At 41.4% G+C, this 20,753-nt stretch overlaps 1 protein-coding gene across 1 annotated transcript in view; it reads right to left on the reverse strand.

The window, feature by feature from the left end:
• Positions 1-2,424: 2,424 nt before the first annotated feature.
• LOC149323539 (ovostatin-like) overlaps positions 2,425-20,753 on the reverse strand; it is a 58,778-nt gene continuing 40,449 nt past the window's right edge. Inside the window, exons 22-32 of the mRNA XM_089478581.1 lie at positions 18,328-18,484; positions 17,859-17,933; positions 16,356-16,521; positions 14,990-15,210; positions 12,784-12,999; positions 11,137-11,261; positions 8,387-8,477; positions 7,270-7,338; positions 6,228-6,330; positions 5,868-5,942; positions 2,425-2,653 (exon numbers count right to left, since the gene is read on the reverse strand). Of these exons, the coding sequence (XP_089334707.1) occupies positions 5,890-5,942; positions 6,228-6,330; positions 7,270-7,338; positions 8,387-8,477; positions 11,137-11,261; positions 12,784-12,999; positions 14,990-15,210; positions 16,356-16,521; positions 17,859-17,933; positions 18,328-18,484 (1,276 nt within the window). The 3' untranslated portion in view covers positions 2,425-2,653; positions 5,868-5,889. The remainder of the gene's footprint in view (positions 2,654-5,867; positions 5,943-6,227; positions 6,331-7,269; positions 7,339-8,386; positions 8,478-11,136; positions 11,262-12,783; positions 13,000-14,989; positions 15,211-16,355; positions 16,522-17,858; positions 17,934-18,327; positions 18,485-20,753) is intronic.

The following is a 20,753-nucleotide window of genomic DNA, read 5'->3' on the forward strand; positions in this document are numbered from 1 at the left end:
CTTCATGGGGCCCTCATGGGATTCCTGAGTAAAATCCTGTGTCAGTAATTTCCCTTCATCCCAATAGTGCCCTCAGTGTATCCATAGGCAGTCAGGCACAGACACTCCTTATCCTAAGAGTTCCACCAAACAAAGCTGGGCCTCCCTTCTCCTCTGTCCAAGAACAACACTGCCTGTAAAGCAGTGGCTAAAGGGTGCAGGGAGATCTGCATTGTTCTGAGATAAAGTGAGGTTGCTATGAGGAAAGTGAAGGGATGGGAGAAGTTGAACACCTTGTAGAGTGACAGGACTGGAGAAAACATTTTTTCAGAGTGCATAAACATGGCAACCATGTTAACAGATGGGTAGCAGCTTTGTTTCCATGGGTGATAGCCCATTTTGCCATCCCATAGAATCATAGGTTCCTAGAGCTGGAAAATACCACAAGGACCATCCAATCCAACCCCCTGCTATGCAAAAATGGATGAACAAAGCACCCCTGACAGATGGCCATCTGGCCTCTTTAAAAAAACCCATAGAAGGAGATGCCACCACCCTCTGAGAGAGTCTTCCACTGGCGAACAACTCTTATTCCCAGGAACTTTTTCCTGATGTTTAGATGGGATCTCTTTTCGTGTTGTTTGCACCCATTGCTCTGTGTTCTAGACTCTTGGAGCAGCAGAAAACAAGCTTGTTCCACCCTCAATAGGACACCCCTTCAAATACTTAGTCAGGATTATCATATCATATCACCTCTTAACCATCACTTCTCCAGGCTAAACATACTAACAATTTTGTTAGTTTTGACCCAGCTTTCTAATCTATTAAGGTCATTTTGAATTCTAATCCTGTCCTCTGTGACAGCACTGTGACAGCACCTTCTCCTAATTTGGTGTCATCTGCAAATTTGGTAAGCATGCCATAATCCAAACCAATGATAAAGATGTTGAATAGTACTGGATTGGTCAGGGGATGAGATTGGTGTATAGAGAAGGAAATACCTTAGAACTGTGCAGTTAGGGCTTGGATCCTGGATTTGCGCCTTATTTAAATGGATTAATAATTGATCCAAAATACCTGCAAATACCCATGGCCATTGCCCCTGGAAAGCAACCCTTTCTAGGTAACAAAAACAAGGTCATCCTCCCCCTTCTTGTTCATGAAGCCTAGATTTAATGCAGCTGTATGTAATCGTGTGTGCAGCTGCATAAAATCTAGGCTTCTTGGGAAATTTCCTCTCTGATAATGTAGCCTTCACCTGGTCTCTGGATGCATCCCAAGGTATATACTGCAGAACACCAAACAAAAGTGGATGTATTTTGATTGGGGGACCTGTCAACCTTGAAAGACTATAATCATTTACTCTCCACTGCTTTCACTTTCCAAACATATCCTTTCCGTATCCATGTTTGTGAGTAAAAAATAATTATCAGACAGAGAAGGGTCAGAAAAGTCTGTCTCTCCAGATGTTGTTGAGCATAGCCAATGATGCAGGATGATGGGAGTTTCTGTCCAACATTATCTCGATTGCCACATGTTCCCCTTCTCTGTGGTAAAATTATAAATTGCTCCCCTACTAAAATGGTTTGGTTGCACATGAGAATAAATCTTTGGATGGAAAACACATCAGTTCCTGGGTACTACTGAGGTTTCTTCTCTTCTTCATTACCTGAACCAGTGTCTCCCCATTCCCCTCTTCATACTAATGCAGAGTCAAAAGGTATGATTCTTGCTTACCAAATAATGCTAGATAACATCTATAGCATCTGATACTGACAACATAAATACAACGTCTATCTCCCACTATCACTCCAATCAGTGAAGGGATTGTGTAATTCTGATCTCAATTAATCTTTCCTGGCTATGTGTTTTAGTTTTCCTCCACACAGAGCCACCGGGATCTGCAAATATGGTCACGGATGTCCTAATGTGGCATGGCTAGTCTCTTTCCCACCTTCCCCCAACACTGGATTGAAGGCAACTTTCAAAATATTACAGATAGAAAGTCAGAATTTTGATTGGTCTCAGCTACCTTATGCCTACACTTTTAATTATTGCATCATACAACTTGTCAAATAGTTATCTTTGGTGACTGCTCAGTTTGCCAGCATGCCATTCGCCAACAATTGTCCTGAAAAATTAGGCATAGATTCACTGATGTTTTGTTATTTTGGGATTTCAACAAGTCACCATTTCTCTTTCTTAGGAATGTTTGGGGTTATAAAATGCCAAGTTGCACATGGTCCTTCCTTGTGCTCTCTTTAATGGACAGAAGTAGGAAGATTTAGGAAATGTAGGCTCAATTATTCTCTTTCATAGGAAACTCCTCAAGGGGAAAAATCAGCCAGAATAAGGTTAAAAAAGAGAGAGAGAGAGAGAGAGAGAGAGAAGGGACCGGCTTATATGATTTTCATTTTGAATTAATTAGATAAAAGATAAGGCAGATAACTTTAACAATCAGTGGATTTTATTTCAAAGTAGTGCAATTATCCCAAGTTGCAAAACCTCCAGCTAGAAAGCTGCCCCAAAACAATTCTCCTTGATCTAGTTCCAGAGGTACTACGCCTTAGAACCATAGAATCGTAGAGTTGGAAGAGACCACAAGGGCCATCCAACCCCCTGCCATGCCTTGCCATGTCATAACTTTGTCTTAGGCCTTGTATTTCTCCAGAACCTAGGGAAACAAGAAAAATAAAACTGTTATTGTAATAAAGTGACTGAGTTAAAACCAACCAATTTCATTCAAGAGGATAAATCTAGGGGTTACTTATAGATGTTCAGGGCACAAACACTGAAATACAGTCCTTGTAATATGAAATACATAACACTTGTTGACTTTAAAGAACTTGCACATAAAGACAGAAATTACAGCTCCCCCACTGAAAGAATACATGAGCAGGGATCCAGTCCTCTCTTGATCAACTACATCTACTTGTATTATTGTCCAAACTGAGCTGTCTCAAGTCCATGATGCTTCTTAGGGCCTAGGCACAGCCTTTGTTTTCATTCATCCAGAAGTATTTTGCTTGGCTGTGTGATTTTCATATACCTCCCAAACTGGAAGAAGATAGAATTAAGAGGACAACTTGGAAAAGCTCCTTTTTGGACTACAATTTCCAGGGTCCCCCAGCCAGCAAGGCCAGTAGATTACAGTTTCCAGGATCTCCTAACCATTCAAAGACAGTGGCCATTTTTGGCTAGGGGATTCTGGAAATTGTAGCATTAAAAAGGAACTTTCTCAAGCTTTGGTTTAGAAGCTGTCTGTCAGAGAAGTAGGAAAGGGGCTAGAGGCATCTTCTCCTTGTGAGCTGTGTATCTCACCCCTCATAAAAAATGAAACTAGAGGCTACATTGGTACCAATGGTTCCAAGATCCCCCATGTATAAGAAAATCTGTGTATGCTCAAGTCCCATTAAATATAATGACATAGCAAAATGGTGTCCCTTATAAAAAATGGAAAATCAAGGTTTGATATTTGAAATTTATACTTTTTTTGAACATTTTCAAACCTTGTATGCTTGAATCCGTGTATAAAAAAAATCTGTGTATAAGAAGGGCCGACTGTATCACACTTTTGTGGATTTTTGATTTTGTTTTATTATACCTTTTGTTGTCATTGTTATATTATTGTTGTTGTTGCTACTGCTGTTGAGCTCATCTCCTATTGAAGGCATGCAAAGCAGTGTACAATTTAGCAGTTCCCAATTCCCAATGAAGCCATAGATGTAAATCAGCAAGACAGTGAAAAACACAGTTTAAAATAGTATTAAATCTCATCTTTAGTTATTTAAATTTCTCTATTTAGCTTTCCTGTCCCTGAAGGGGAAGCAGGAAATTATATTATGCCTCTTGCTCCTCTGTGGACAGCAACATTCCCAATGAAGCCATAGATGTTGGTTGCCCCACACAGAGAAGCAAGTCATTCCAGACAAATCCCTGAGGGCTATAAAACACTCAGCAGTTTTTCCCTCCTTACCTCTTCTTACAATTAGCAGTGTAAACCATAAAATTCCATTTGTCTAACAAGGAGGGGTAGCCTGTGGTTATCTTTAGAATGGGATTTCCTCTCCTCTTTTCCTCCCACAGCCCAATGGAATAATTAAAAATGCCTTGATTGAGAATAACACAATTAAAATGGAGAATACAGTGGACCCTTGTTATACGCTGGAGTTTGGTTCCAAGATCCCCCGTGTATAACAAAATCCGTGTATGCTCAAGTCCCATTAAATATAATGACATAGCAAAATGGTGTCCCTTATCAAAAATGGAACATCAAGGTAAATTTATACTTTTTTGGAACATTTTCAAACCGTGTATGCTTGAATCCGTGTATAAAAAATCCGTGTATAAGAAGGGCCGACTGTATAAAGTTGTTCAGGTGATCCTACTGTAGCTGTGTTTGCATACGTACAACCTCATGTGCACACGAATCACGTGTGCATAGATATACTTTCATGATTTGAAGCTACAGTGGATCCTCTGGTGGTGACTGGTGAGGACCATAAAACACTCAGCAGTCTTTCCCTTTCACAACATCCAACAAAGGAAGGATGGCCAGTGTTTATCTTTAAAACTGGATTCCTTCTTCTTCCTTACCCCTTCCTCTCCTGCACCTAAGTGAGTAATGTAAATTGCTTTGACTAAGGGGCGAAGTAGACTGCCACAAAGGAGTGGCTCTGCACCATCTCTTTGAGTCCAGGATCAAGGCTGCGGCAACTGCATGCTGCGGCCCTGATCCAGCATTTTTCTGGGCCCAAAAGAAGTAATAAAATGCCGCTTCTTTTTGCTACCACGGTGCCATTTTTTGGTAGTCCTTTTGCCATGCGGTCAGGTGGATGGTGTGATGCTGGCATCAGGATACCATCAGGGCATGTGTCGTCCAAATGCCATGCACCCATGCCACTCTGATGCAAGCAATTACTACCCATTTGTACAGCCTCTGAGACTCATACAATTAAAATGAATGACTGAGGCATTGTTACTTTACTTAAGGAAAAAAATCCTGAATATCAAACTTTGCACAGAAGTGCTGGCAAAGTTGCAGTGGGACCTTAGTATCTATGGGGGGTCGATTCTGGACCCCCTGCAGATACAAAAAACTGTGGGACCTCAAGTCCTGTTGTTCCCAATGGCAGAGCATGCACACAGCCACGATGCTATTAGGAACAGTCCCTGTTGTCCTCAATGGCGGTGTGTGCATGTGTGTGCGCTGCCATTAGGGACCCCAGGATTTCAGGTAAGCCCCTGTTTTCCCTAATGGTGACATTACTGTGTGCAAGCACTGCCATTGGGACCACAGGATCTGTTCCTAATGGTGGCTCATCTGCATGCATTGGGTACGATGGGGGTTTGCTGTCCACATATGCTTAAATCTAGGATGCTAGGACTAGTGACAGGAGCTCACTCTGCCGTGCAGTTCTTTGGTCTTGAACTGCCAATCTGCTGACCTTGTGGTTGTCAGAGTTAGCATCTTAACTGCTAAGCCACCATGTCCCACATGATGGCCACAACCTTAATGCATATTTTTATTTCACCCATCTGTTGTCTATATGTCACTTTTGTTGGTATGCTTTTACAAGTGAAAAGAAAGACTGGAACATGAAATCAACTCTGCGTATGTTAATGATGCCATTACCTCCTGTATGCTTTGAACTCTCAGTAATTTAAGGGAAAAGCAAAGGCTTCCAGGCTATCACATCTTTTAAGCAGAAAGATGCTATAATCTTTCTCAGAGTTTATAGGATAGCTCATTTTAACTACCTGAAATATCAAGAAACATATATAATATCAAGAAACATTTGACTACTTGAAATATCAAGGAACAAGAAACATGATATTGTTAGCCTGGCTTCCACTTCCATGTCTGGTGTGCCTGTTTTCCAACTTACCATGCCAACAATATCAAGAGACTCAAGAATCTTCTGTACTGCAAGGGAACTTGTATTCAGCAACACCAGTCTCATCTAGAGAAAATAATATACTGTATTATTCATGTAATCCATCTCACAAATGCTGTGGAAAATTAATTAGATTAAATATAATCGTATGTTGAAAAAAAATTGGGTGAGGGGAACGAATGAATTAAATTACGGTAATGTCCCTTTCCCCTTGGAATCAAATTGGAGGTAGCTAGGTTTTTCACCAGCGTTCCTACTGCCATAATGTACAACACAGAGGGGTAAACGCCAATCTGTGCCCCTAATCTGGTCTGTCAAATTCCTGTTACATATGAGTCCTCCAAAACCTACCTGTTTCATAGTAGTCATAAACACGCACTGAAGCTGGCTTGAGATTTGAAACAACAAGATCTTGCACAACTGTGAAACTGAACCTTGTTTCCTTGGAAAAAAGCTAGAAATAAGAATACAGAGGAGTGGTCAGTTTTCTTTCCAAGTGAATAATCCACAAATCAAGCAACAGTTGCTGAGGAAGGCAAAGGGGGTGGACAGAAACACCAAACAACAAATTGGCAGAAAAAGGTCACAACTTTATTAATTACAGCAAACAAATAAGTGAAGAGGGTTGGCCTGAAAGCATAAGGTCTGGATCTGACATCCACCAACCCGTGTTGGTCGATGAACCGAATGCCTGGTCACGACCAGGCCTTGGGACAACAGAGGGGGGAACCAGCTCAAAGTGCCAGCCACCTAGGGAGCCAATTATGTGCATTTGTGCATCTTCACCCCTTGTCACTGGGGAACACTGATTTGATGCCGCCCCCGCATTGGTGGCATCACTACACCATCAGCACCCCCAGGTCTGATGAGACTCTCGACCCAGTGCTCCACAGCACCGGGAACCACGCCCAACAGATCCAAGATCTATGCTGCCACCTCCAAAAAGTTGTGACAGTAAAGCGCCCCCTGGCGAGGGAGGGAGGGCGGGAGCCGGTAGTGGAAATGGTTTTGAGCGCGAGCCGGAAAGGTCCTAAATGGGCCTCTCCACCGAACATTGGCCAGGAGGCATGGGCGGCCCGCCTCCTGGCCGATCCGGTTGCAGGAGCCACCCGCAACCCACCAGTCAGGGGCCACTTCCGCTCCCAGGTTCTCCTGGGAGTTGAAGTCCAGGAATTGGCCCCAGCCCATGCGGACAAGGGCAACTTCTGCTCCCAGGGGTTGCTGGGAGTTGGAGTCCAGAAGCACCCTGCACCACGCAGGCCCACAAGCCACCTCCTGGGCCCGGAGCCCAGCGGGCAAAGGTCGGGCCAGCGCGACATGAACCACCCCATGCTGGCCAAAGTTACTGGGCCGGCCCTGTAAATAGGGCAGCCCCATATAGAGCAATACTTACTTCTTCCAGATAACAAATGACATGGTTTTCTTTAGTTTCCACCTTCATCAGAATCTTGTCATCTTGAAGCTACAAACAAGGAAATAAAGGACAGCTCTTAGCAGCCATTCTAAGCTATAGTGAAGTTTGACACCAGTTGCTTTCTAAAGCTTAGTGAGGCCAATGCTTTACAGACTCCACGCAGCAATACCTATTTAATACATGTGGAATTTGCATTAAGGGTGGTTTAGTTTGCTTGTTTGTTTGTTATTTTCCACCTGTTTTCTTATTTTTGCCCTACCTTTAGTTGAAAAAACACTCAAGTTAGCTTTCCAGATTAGAAAAATACATTAAACTCCCCCCCCCCCCAAAAAAAAAAAAGGAAGGAAGGAAGGAAGATGTTAAAGTAGCAGAACAGAAAAGACAATACTATTGGTAACTATAACAACAAACACAATAATGTTAGTATCCAAAACCTACAAAACAGTGAATATCTTTATTGGCCAACCAAAATGCACGCTTTCAAAGATCCACTGGCTTACAACGTGTATTTTGTGCAGTTTGGCTGGCCAATAAAAGTATCCCTGTTTTGTGGATTTTGGATGTGATTGTAGAATCATAGAATTGGAAGAGACCACAAGGGCCATCCAGTCCAACCCCCTGCCATGCAGGAACTCTCAGTCAAAGCATCCTCGACAGATGGTCATCCAGCTTCTGTTTTGATTGTACTTTGCTACATGGCCAAGACAGCTATATGTTAAATAATGTTAGTAGTTAAATATTAAGGAAAACAAGAGTTTCACCAAATCAGACCAGTGGTCTATGTAGATCAGGATTCTGTTTCCTAGAATGGCAAACCATGATCAGAATATGAATGCTATAGTTTGACCTGGAGTTATCTTTAACAAAACAAACAAAACTGTCTTTGCCCGATGTTCATAATCCCTTAAATCTGGTGAGAGGCTAGCCATCCCTAGATGTACAGTTCCTGCTAAATGGCAACAGAGCCAACAATCTTAATTGGTCCTGCTTTCAAATCTAGTTTTTGCACTGCCCCAGAGCTATCTTTTTATGTCCTCATGCCCTGGTATGATCCATTTCACTCCCTGGCACTCCTTTTGCATCAATTATTCTTTACCTTTTGCAAAGAAGACTGGTCAGGTACACATCCTGTGAGCATCTTTACATCAACTATGGCCATGTTGGAGCTATTGCGCTTTCCAGTGTAACTGAAAAGGAAGAAGGAATAAATAAACATGGATTCCTAGACCAAAGCCTTTGCAGGGTACACTGTACCTTCTGCTTATATTGCAAGATTCATTCATTTCCTAAGTATGTTTGGAACTGTTCCCTTGAAACTTTTGTTTTGCACTTTGTCTACTTTTTGGAGCTGCTGTACTTGAGTCCACATCCCAAGCTTAATTCTGGTGATTTCGTAAGTCATAAAAATCTCTTCAGGTGCAAAGGTGTTGGCCACTGTCATTCCACATGTACTTTTCTGATAATATCAGACTCTGGGGAGAAACATCAAGGCAAGAAATTTTCCAAAAGTTTGGTAAAATAGAAATGTGAACCAATCTCTTCCTTTGGTTGGGTTGCAAAGGTACAACACATCCTTTTTATGACAATACTGGTCATGGTGATATACAAATTCTGTATTTCCCAGTGCCTTTAGTCATTTGGTAACTCTGTTTTTTGTTTGTTTGTTTGATGGGTACTACAACGAGCTTTCTACATTTGGTGGGGTTAGGGGCACAGGACCCCTGCAAAAGTGAGGGGAAAAAAACCCCTTGCAAATAAAAACCACTTTTTTATATTCAAGGTAACTTCCCTCCAGGAATCTCTAGTTCCTCCAGCACAGCTCTACAGCCAATATCCAGCAGAGGCTGACCATAGAATAGCACCGGAGGACCTACAAACGCTTGGAGAAATGTTTTCTTTAGGAATCTCTAGGCCCTTCAGTGTGACTCTATCAACTTCTGGCAGAATCACACTGCAGGACCTAGAGATTCCTAAAGAGACAATATTAATCAAACCTGAAAATGTCAAATATGCAACTGTATCCCTGACACACAGACCCATTTTTACTTGCAATCATGCAGAGGCCAACTATTTTGCATATGATTCATTTGTTGATATCCATCTGTCTCCTCTATTCTCTTTTGCTCTGCATAACTGTGCAGTCATTTGCATCAGTCTTCTACTCATTTACATTACCCAAAACTAAATCAAAGGTGACAGTTAGGGGAAAAAATGTGTTGCCCCTTATTTCGTTTCCACATCTAGCTCAAATTGTTGGGAGTATCAATATACAAAGGATACATCTCCTTTTTGTTACACCTGGGGCAGGGAATCCACTCTCAGTTTTAAAGCCACTTATCCCACAGTGATCCAGGTTGAATGGGAGCCATGGAGGTGTTTGACCCTACTCCTGATAATAGGCGACTCTTCCCCTAACCATACAGTTTGGGCTGGTGTACCAAATACATGGTTTCTTGGATAGAGATAATATTGCCCCAACAACTACACAGTAACATGTTGCCCCCTAGAAAGCATACAGAAATCACAAATGAAACAAATGTAATGACTAAATTGTTAAGTGATACCGACCACTACTTGTGGACCCACGATGCGGGTATACCTCTGTTAACAAAGTCTCTGACAAAGAAACTCCTTTTTTCAAAGTCTTTTTATACACACTCAGCCCACACCTTTTCCTCCTCATTCTCTGTCTAGATGGAAAATGTGTTTTTTTAATAGCAGAATCAGCACTGGGAGGATGGTGAAGGAGGGATGGGGAACATAGACTATAAGTATCAAGTTGCTGCAACACATCTGTTGTAAACAGTGCAATAAAGCTTGAGCTGGGAAAGGATGGGATTCTGTTCTAGCTGATCCTACATAGCGGTGGGTGCCTCCTTGCAACAGGAAAGTTAAATAGCAGCTTCCTCCAGAATCCCTTACTAAGCTTGTGTGACTAGTAAAACAGAGAGAAAAGGAGGAAGCAGATACATTTGCTTCCCCAGCTTCCTGCAGCTTGGAAACCAAGAACAACATAGATGTTTAGCCATAAAATGGAAATCATAAATGGAGGCTAGCGAAATCACCATAATAAAAAAATCCTGCATGCATGTCAGAAGAAGCCTTGAAGTGTTCTCTAGAAGGTTTGGTATGTTTTTGTTTTCTTATGCAAGGCTTACCTGACCTGGTTGTTTCATTTCACATATGCAAATTGTTCTGGATAAAACGTTTTCTGAAAATTGTTGAAGTACTCTCTGTTTTTTGTGATGTGGGAATCTATTCCTATGCTACATCTGCCTCGGATACTATTTATTCCATTAAAGAATGCCCAGGAATATATCTATTTTGATAACTGAGATATACCTATATCTGGAAAAACACAAAGGAAAGCATCCAGCCACATTATTATTCTGCTTCCTCGCCCCAAGACTCTTTGGAACCAGCTTTGGAAAGATTATTTTACTTCTAGAAAAAAAATCTCTGCTGAGTACATTACTAATTGATATGTGGTTTCAAGTCACATATCATCTTCATTGATGACAACCTGGTAATTTGACAGCAAGCTTGTAGTCATAAACTGTAGTACAGATACCATTTAAGAGCCTCAGTGCCACAAGGGGGAACAACATACTTGACTACTGGACTATGGTGCTTTGTGGTAACAGGAATGTCTGGGATGCATGTTAAGGCATAACTCCTTATTCTCCATGCTTCATTAGCATTTGCATTCTTACAGGTACCCAGAAGATAGATTCCAAATTAATGATTTGCACATCCCAGATGCTTCAGCACTGTTATCTGTTTGAGCTGTTCACACACAGAGACAGCCATTTTGAGCCTATCCACTGCTTGATACATCAGAGATACCTGGCTGTGATGGTAATGGTAAACTTTTTCTGGAAGTTGTCTGAACAAGAGGTATTTGCAGTCTGCACAGAGAGGAAAAACCCAGAAGATTTCTGGGGAAGGATGATGTTGTATCTCAGAGTTGTCTGGGGGGAAAAGGAGGAAAATAAACATGTAGTTGAAAAACAAGATGAGTCAATATTGTCTCCAAGGTGTGTTTCAAAGACTGATATCTCCTGAAAAGACTTTAAAGCTGTTTTATGAGGCGCAGGGCACATGTGTCTTGCTAAGCGATTTCCATACTCTGGTCCTCTGGGTGTTTTGGACTTAGCTCCCAGAAGCCTCAGCCATCTTGGTAAATGGCCTGGGATTCTGGGAACTGAAGCCCAAAATACCTGGAAGGCTAGAGTCTGGGAATCAGTAAGCTAATATATTTTGCAGGGTTGTAAAAGTAGAAAAAAACCTTTGATCAGAGATGATTATGGGGCAAAAGAAAGATGCATGCCCACCACAGCGGAAAACATTGATGCAAAACTGAGCCAGAACTCAGGTTGCTGGTTCTATGAGTCTCCCCCCCTATTTGCATTGATTTAATTAAGGCTTTGAAACTTCCTATTACTCTTGAATGCATCTATGGCCATTACTAAATGGAGTTGTTGTATAACTATAACAACTATAACAATATAACTATATCTAAAGTTATACGACAGCCCTGGGTACTCGCTGAAATGCATTTGTAAACCAATCCATATGGTACCCCACTGAAAAGCAACTTCAAGGGTTCACTGGAAATACAATCTAAATGGGGTAAATACTCAGCCTTTCTCCTGTGCCTGCTAAAAATTAATTCCCTACTCCAGTTGCTTTTTGCTTATAGAGTTCCAGTCTCATGACTGCAAGACAAAGGCCAAGAACCTTAGTGGAATGGGAGACAACCTCAGAAAAAAGTTGGATAAAGAAGATGCCACATGCAATTAGTTGTATTATAGGTTATAGTTTGGTTTGTTGATGTTTCTAAAATAATATATGCAGCCGTCCACTACACTCCTGGCTGTTTTTTTTTTAAATGTTAACAAATGTTCTTTTCAAGAGGAATGCTTGCTTCTTTACCCAAAGATTTTCTGTCAACAGATATTTAACGGAAAAATAATCAGAACTAAAATTTGAGAATACCAAGTTACCTTTAGTTCTACAGCAATGTCCCACCCCATAGAAAATACTTCTTTCTCCTTTGAATTCTGAGCTTCGTTTGTTTACACCACAATTTCTGATTTGTATGTTTCAAGAGGACTAGAGTTTTTTTCCTCAATGAAGAAAAGGATACATCCCATAACAAGTAAGAATTGAATGCTGTACAATTATATTTCCCATAGCAAAAATTGTTGCAGAAGTGCCTTCCTGCAACCAAATCCTGTTTTCCATTTGGAGTTGCGTTAACTACTATCTGCCCCCCATATCCAGAGATCCTTAGTCCACAGATTCAAGCATGTGTGGCTTGAAAATATTCCCCAAAAATATAAATTCCAAAAAGCAAGCCTTGATTTTGCCATTTTATATAAGGGAACACCATGTTACTCCACTATTGTATTTAATGGGGCTTGATTTTGGTATCCACAGTGGGGGGCCTGGAACTAAACCTCATTAGATACCAAGGGCCCTCTATATTACCTGGGCAAAGACACATCCATTGCCATTCACGTTCACTGTATACTCTCCTGGGACATCAGGCAGAGAGGTCTGTTGCAGCAATAGGCGATTTGTACTGTCCACCTCAAATACTTTCTCAAAAGGCTTTTCAGACTGGATCCTAACAGTGTTCCGACCATCCTTAGAGAAGGTAAGGTAGCCGAACCGAGCCAATGCTTGAATACCCATCACTGTGTCCTAAAAGAGCAGAGTTGTAACAAAAGGATATTTGAGACTTTGTTGAAAAACAGAATGGAAGACGTTAAAAAGTGGTTCTCCCATGGTATAGCCTTCTAAAGAGAGGATAATATTTCAACAGTATTTTCAAGATCTAACCCTCCCATTTCAAGCAATGCCATCCACTCATCTGGAGGGAAGGTATAAAGGGATCCCCAACACACAACAATTATGCATTTGTGGTTCCCGAGAGGTGGAAGATCTAGTTCACTATCTATTACACTGCCCTTTATATAGTGACCCCAGGACACATTTTCTGGGAGATCTCTTGAGAGTGAGGGCGGGTTGTTCATTGCCTGATATTATTGATTGGTTGATCATTCTAAATTCAACACATTTAAGATTGCCACCTTTGCAACAGCAGCTGAAAAGATCCACTGCAACTTCTTGAAGATAGTAACACTGGATTGCAAAGGGGATCAGTTGTTACAGCTGTCATTATTATTATTATTATTATTATTATTGGTTTGATACTTTATCCAGATATTTTATCCAGTAGCCATTTGTTTTTGTTTTTTTATTTTTAACCTTTTTCTCTTCCTGTGTCTAATGCAATTGTAATTATGGCATCAGTATATGACTTGTACCAGATACATTGTTTTGTCAGAATGTTTTGTAATGGATGTTGTGCAACAAACAAAATTATTTCTCTCTCTCAAAAGTGACCCTTCTACTGCAAACTAGAGTTAATTTAGTTAAATTAGTCTATTTCTTGACTATCATTTTAATCACAGGTGAACCAACCTCACCATCTTCCTTTAATTTCAGCTTTGATTCCGGGGTAAATACCTGGAGCAAATATTGCTGTTGGCTACTGTATTTATCATTTTAGTTCTCAGGTTTTATGATTTTTCTGGTCATTCCTAACTACTTGAGGAGCAAGGAACAGGGCATAATTCCTTACACTTTAAAGATTTTCAGAACATTGATACTTAAAAAAACAAAACAAAAAATTGGACCTCAATGGAAAGGCACTGAACAGATCTACATGCTGTTTGGCCAAACTGCATAGCTTAATATGATCAGAGTAATTATTAAGGAGAGCTGATTAATGATAAGGTGCTTATATTCTTCCACAGAAACTAACATTAGTTTGGAGCTGGAGGTGCCATCATCTGCTAATAAGTGAGGCTCTCTATTGTAAGAGCTGTCATTTCTCTGCAGTAAGATCTTTAAGTTGTTTTTTTAAAAATTGTAGTACAGTTATCCCATTTGTGGTTTTGACTTTTGTGGATTTGATTATTTGCAGATTTGCTTAATATATTATCTGTAGGAATCTCTACACAACACAATTCTGCTGGAAGTTGATCATAGAGTCATGCTGGGGAACCTTGAAGTGCCTAGAGAAAACACTTCTCTAGGCATTTGTAGGTTCTTCAACATGATTTAGTCTTTTTGAGAAGCCCTGGTGGCGCAGTGGTTAAATGCCAGTACTGCAGCCATTCAGAGCCACAAGGTTGTGACTCTGATCCCAGGCAGGGATCCAGGATCCACTCAGCCTTGCATTCTTCCAGAGGTTGCTAAAATCAGTGCCTGGCTTGTTGGGGGCAAATAGCTTACACATTGTAGACTCCTTAGGGAGTGCTTATATGCACTGATAGGCGGTGTAGAAATGTACTTGTTATTGCTATTTTTAAATGAATGTAACCTGCCTTGAATGCCATTGTGGGAGAAAAGTGTAATATAAATCGTTGAAATAAAACTAATAAATAAATAATAGAATAATTCCATGGACAGTTTCTGGCAGATCCTGATCACAGAGTTTCACTGGAAGACCTGAAGATTCCAAGAGAGAAGTTCTCTCAGGTAAAAAGAATAATATATATATATATTTTAAATTGTGGTTCTCCCACATTCATAGGGGTCCTTCACCCCTAACCCCAGCGAATATGTAGGGACCACTGTAAACTGAGACATGATGGAAGGAAGAATACAACAAGAATTACTTTACCGGGGTGGATGAGAAGCCTCCATAAGGATTCTGCTGCTTGGTAAGCCAGTGCACAATCTGTGATGCTGTTGTAATTTGTGCTGAAGTTGGGCTGGTCCCAGTGAGCAGTGCCAGGGCAACATAAGCGGCCGTCTCAACCTCAGCAGATGAGGCAGGCGGGGAGAAGGAAGGAGACCGTTCTGTGGGTGGTTTATCATCCCGCTCCCAGTATAATGAGCCACCTGATAATTGCAAAAAGGTGCTAAGAAACAGCTAAGAGAACATGTTCAAAGCAATTCTTCCCTTCAATTCTGGAAACCTTACACCTTACTTCCCTCTTCAGGAAGAATCCTCTCTCTCTGTGTGTTATTTACCTTCAAGACATTTCCAACTTACGGTGACCCTAAGGCGAATCTATGACAGGGTTTTCTTAGCAAGTCTCATCAGAAAGGGTTTGTCATTGCCATTTTCCGAGGGTGAGATAGTGTGGCCTGCCCAAGGCCACCCAGTGGGTTTACATAACAGAATTGGGATTGAAACTTTGGTCTCCAGAATCTTAGTCCAAAACTCAAACCACTACACCACAGAACCTGAATCCCCCTCTCTGTGTGCATTCATTCTGGCTTCCTGTGTTGAGGTAACTTTCTTTTAAAAAGTTAACATTGGCCCAGGACAGACCGCCAAGAAATGGCAGCCTGACAGTGCCTGTTTTTGCTCCGCAGGGACGCCGCAACCCCCAAATGGCACACCATCCCTGTGGAGGGATGCTGTGCGGCACTTACGTCACAATGGCAATGGCGCCAGTACGTATTAGGGTTAGGGACCTTGCGGTTGCCGCGTCATTCCTAACTCTAGAATCGGCGCTGGTACGCCACTTTATGGCAGTATGTACTGGGCCATAAACTGCCTAGCTTATTTTGGCACTTCTGTAAATAATAAAGAAGGATGAAGATTTAATGCAACTCTGGGAGATGTCCAACTGAACCTAATGAGTGAAATCTGCCAGCATTTATTACTAAGGGCTCAACTACTTATTGGCCAGAACACCATGGGTGTCATTCTGCTGATGGAAGAGGATTGACCCTCTCTTCTCCTTTTAGTCACCATGTCCCCTCAGAACCTGCCCAAGAGGCCGGGAAATGGCCTGGAGCAGCATTTGGGACAATGTGGAAGGCTGCAAAATGGGGAGAGAAAACGCCTGTTGCACTGGCAGATGTTGGTTAGCATAGCTACCAGACTTCATTCATTAGGTTCAGTTGGACATCTCCCAGAGTTCCATTCAACATGTGGTGGCAAGGTAAGAAATGTGCACAGGAAGATCAGACAGAAATTAAAAGCAGAAACCAAAGACAAGGCCAATTACATTACTATTAAACTGGTGACTCACCCACTCTTGTAGCTGATTTATTCAGTTTGTCCAGTAAGAAATCCAAGTTTGCCTTATTACCAGCAAGGCCAAATGTATAGGCCAGAATGGCTTGGGTATAGACAGTGATATTTCCTTTTTTAAATCCAGTCTCCAAACAATACAGAGCATTTCGAACCACAGGATGCTGGGAGAATCAGAAGGAGAAGAGGAAGAAGGTCAAAGCAAATGGAAATGACATTACTCTGAAGCATTCCAGCCACGCATATTTCAGCATCTCCTGCCTAAGTTGTATTTCTCACAAGCAAAGGGGATCCAAAAGGTCCAGACCCTTCAACTGTCCCTATTTTGCAGTCAAAATTAATCTATCCATCCCATCTTTCAACTTTTAAAAAATGCCCCAGCTTCTCTCTCTTTCCCTCATTTCCCTCCTTTGTTCTTAGCTTATTTCCACTGCTGAAAACACAGTTCAAAGTGCAAAGGCTGTTTGAACTTAACTCAGTAGGAAGAGAGGCAAGAGTGGAATCATGGCCTTTCCAGTAAGCTCAGACAAAAGCATACTGCTGCAGCCCATTCTACTTTCTGTGTTCTTCTTCATTAATAACTTTTGCCATCTTGACTACACACAGATGTTGATTGTGTTGGAAATGCAACAACACTCTGCACTGAAAGAGTTAAAGCCTCAGAGTGGGCAGTAGTGATAGGGTTAGATAATGTGAGTGACCTGCAGTGACATCTCTCTCTGTCTACCTGTCCTAACTACTCTGTGATCTAAACTGATACTCTTCTTGGAAGTCTTTGAACAGAGGCAAGATGGCCATCTGTTGGGAATGCTTTGATTGAGAGTTCCTGCATAGCAGAATGGGGTTGGACTGGATGGCCCTTGTGGTCTTTTCCAACTCTATGATTCTATGAGTTTACCATAAGGACTCAGTTAGTTCAGAAAACCATATCCCATTATGTCAGAAGCTAGGGGGAAGTGGTAGTGCAGACCCCAGAGGACTTTGGAGGCCACATTCCCTGCAAAAATTATATTTTAAAATTTGGTTACTGGATATCCCTGTTTGGAGGTAGGAACATTTTAATACACTGTGGAGGGTCCTGGGCCATTTTAGGTGCAGGGATTTCTTTTTTAACAACAGGAATTGACCCTGAAGAAAACTGATTTCAAAAAACATTGTTGACATTCCAGGGGGCCACAGAAATGGCCTTGCAGTGGTATGCATCCTACACGCCACACTTTGCCCAACCTTTTAAAACTGCCCATTTAACTACTCATTTAAAGCAAATTGTAGGGTTCTTACTCCCTTTGCTGCCCTCTTTGCTTTTAGATAAAATATGGCAGTAAAATCAGCCATGGCAAGTAGGGGTGGGTGCAGAGAGACATGTACTCCCACAAGCTAATAGTAATCAATCCCATTATCTCCAGGCTGCACCTTGCAGGCCAGTAATACAGGCAAGATTTGTTCATGAGCTGAATTAATTGAACCCCAAATTGACTGAACAGTAGCAGAAAATAAATACCGAGGCAGGTAGTCCAGATTCAAGCAGAGCAGAGGTGACATAGGCGGACAGTGAAAGTTCATCTTCCACTCCTCCCTGGAAATACAAAACACACAGAGAGAATAAAAAATATGGGACAGATGAAAAGGGAAGCTTGTGAAGGAGAGAAAAGTGTGGCCTGAATTCACTGGCCCAAAGGTACTGAGAATCCAGGTATAATAATCCAGCTAACCAGGTGGTATGGCAACTCTAGTCAGAAGTAAGCCAAGGAGTTTAATGTCTCACACAAATCCTGATCTCCTTGCCCTGTACAACTGGGTGCAATTTACCACAAAACCTGTCATTCCCCAATACGTGCACTGAGAAGGGCTACATAGTAGTAGCAGAAATCTGAGGACTGGGATTAGGAGGAAGATACAACATTTTCTAGGGATTAAAAAACATTACCCCAGGACACACACAATGTATCTGAGAAGCTAAAATGCATCACCTTGAGGGCATTGTTGAAGAGTTTCCCCACATTTTGGAAACACCCATCTGATCTTTGCTTGCTAGACAGCCAGATTAAGCTTTGGGTTTGGACATTTGGGTCAATAAATATGCGAAGTGAAGCTCTTGCAAAACACTTATAAACAAACGCAGTGAGCCTGCGAAAAAAAAAAAAGTCACAAAACATTAGTACGAACAACAGGCAACTTTCCACAGTCATCCCTCCAAAATGATTGGGTTTGTAGTAGATAATAGTGTACAGAGGAATTATGTAGCACCTTTGAGGCTAACTAAGAGAAAGAAAGAAATTGGTAGCATAAGCTGACAAAGAAGACATAAGTTTATGAAAGCTCATACTATCAACTTTCTTTCTTTCTTTCTTTCTTTCTTTCTTTCTTTCTTTCTTTCTTTCTGTTAGTCTCAAAACTGCTATTGTGATTTTCCAGACTAACATGGCTATGTCTTTGAATGTTTGTAGTAGACAATATTTAGGGCCCAAATACTTTAAGGCACCAGATCCAGTCTGACATTGGAAACTAAGCAGTACTTGAATGGGAGACTACCAATGAACACCAGGTGCTGTACGCTATATTTCAGAGGATGGAACTGGAAAAACCACGGCCTGTTACAGACTGCCAAAATAAAGCTGCTTCGGGTCTCTTTGGAGGTATGCTGTTTAAATGATGCATGCATCCTAAGAATCCGGAAGCTGCACCAAAGCTGCACTCCAGTGCTTAGGAATGGAGTGTGGCTTTGGCACGACCTCCGGACTCTTAGGACCCATGCATCATTTAAATAGCATGCCTCCAAAGAGACCCGAAGCAGCTTTATTTTGGCAGTCTGTAACAGGCTCTGAGGATGCTGTGTCTAAGAAAGCTCTGTGCAATTAATAGGTTTGTCATAAGTCAACAGGCAACATACACACAGACAGAAAATGATTAGGCCTAGTAGATTAACAACACACTTCATAATCCCTTTTTGTTACACTGCCACTCATTATTTCTTGGCAATGTTTTGTTATGTATACTGTACTTTCAAAGATGTTGTTTATTGTTTAGGCTGCAATTCTATACTCCTTCCCTGGGAGACTAGGCATGTATCTAAGAGAAAAAAGAGGGGAAGGGGGGCACAATTGGGTTTTTTGTCACCCCTCCAAAAGCCATGAAGGGCAGGGCTTTGATTATAGTGGCCTGAATGTATTCTGCTTGTATGAGTGTATATGTCTCAGTGAAGAATGTCTACTTTGTCCAGGATGACACCATTAAGGCAAAATTTCCCCAAATCCTTGCTGACACCTAAGCTATTGGCTATCAGTGGCCATAAAGGTGGCTCAGAGCCATATTTTGCCAGTATAAACCCATTTCCTCTAGCTCAGGTATTGCTATTGTTGCCATGTACTCTCAAGTCAACTCCAATTTATGGCGAGCCTAGGATAAATTGGGTTTGCTTGGCAATAGTTATTCAAAAGAGGCTTGCCATTGCCTTCCCCTGAAAACAGCCTACATCACTTGGTATTCCTTGGCAATCTGCTGGATATAAAGAAAACAAAACAATAATAATAATAATAATAGAGTATATACACAATTCAACCTAGATAATGAGGAAATCAAAATAGCTAAAGAGTTCCCGTGCCTTGGATGAAACATTTATCAGAAGAGAGATTGCAGTCAAGAAACAAGAAGACTAGGAATGGGAAGGGCAGCCATGAAAGGACTAGATAAGATCCTAAAGTGTAAAGATATACAACTGAGCACTAAAGTTAGAATAGTCCAAGCCATAGTATTCCCCATCACCATGTATGGATGTAGGAGCTGGCCAATGAAGAAAGCAGACAGAAAGAAAATACAGTTGGCCCTTTATATCTATGGATTTTTTATCCACAGATTCAACTATCCATGGCTTGAATATATATATATATATATATATATATATATATATATATATATTATACATTCCAAAAAGCAGACACATAAGGGGCACCATTTCACTTATGCCACTGTATTTAATGGAACCTGAGCATACATGGATTTTGGTATCCAAATGGAGTTCTGGAACCAAACCCCAGTGGATACCAAGGTCCAGTGTAAACTCATGTGAGATATGATGACGGAGAAGAGTGTTAAGGATCCCATGGACAGCCAAAACGACAAAAAGAAAAGGGATCCTTGATCAGATCAAACAAGAATACTCCCTGGAAACCAAGATGATGAAACTGAGGCTGTCATACTTTGGCCACATCATGAGAAGGCACGACTCACTAGAAAAGACAATAATGCTTGAGAAGGGGGAGTGCAGTAGAAAGAGAGGAAGACTGCACACAAGATGGATGGAGTCAATCAGGGAGGTCACAGGCCTCAATTTACAGGACCTAAACAAAACAGTGGAGGACAGGGGGGCTTGGAGATATCTCATCCACAGGGTCGCCAT

This window comes from Sceloporus occidentalis, unplaced genomic scaffold (assembly GCF_023333645.1).
Source record: "Sceloporus occidentalis isolate IW3139 unplaced genomic scaffold, rSceOcc1.0.p SCAF_1, whole genome shotgun sequence".
Lineage (NCBI taxonomy): Eukaryota > Metazoa > Chordata > Lepidosauria > Squamata > Phrynosomatidae > Sceloporus > Sceloporus occidentalis.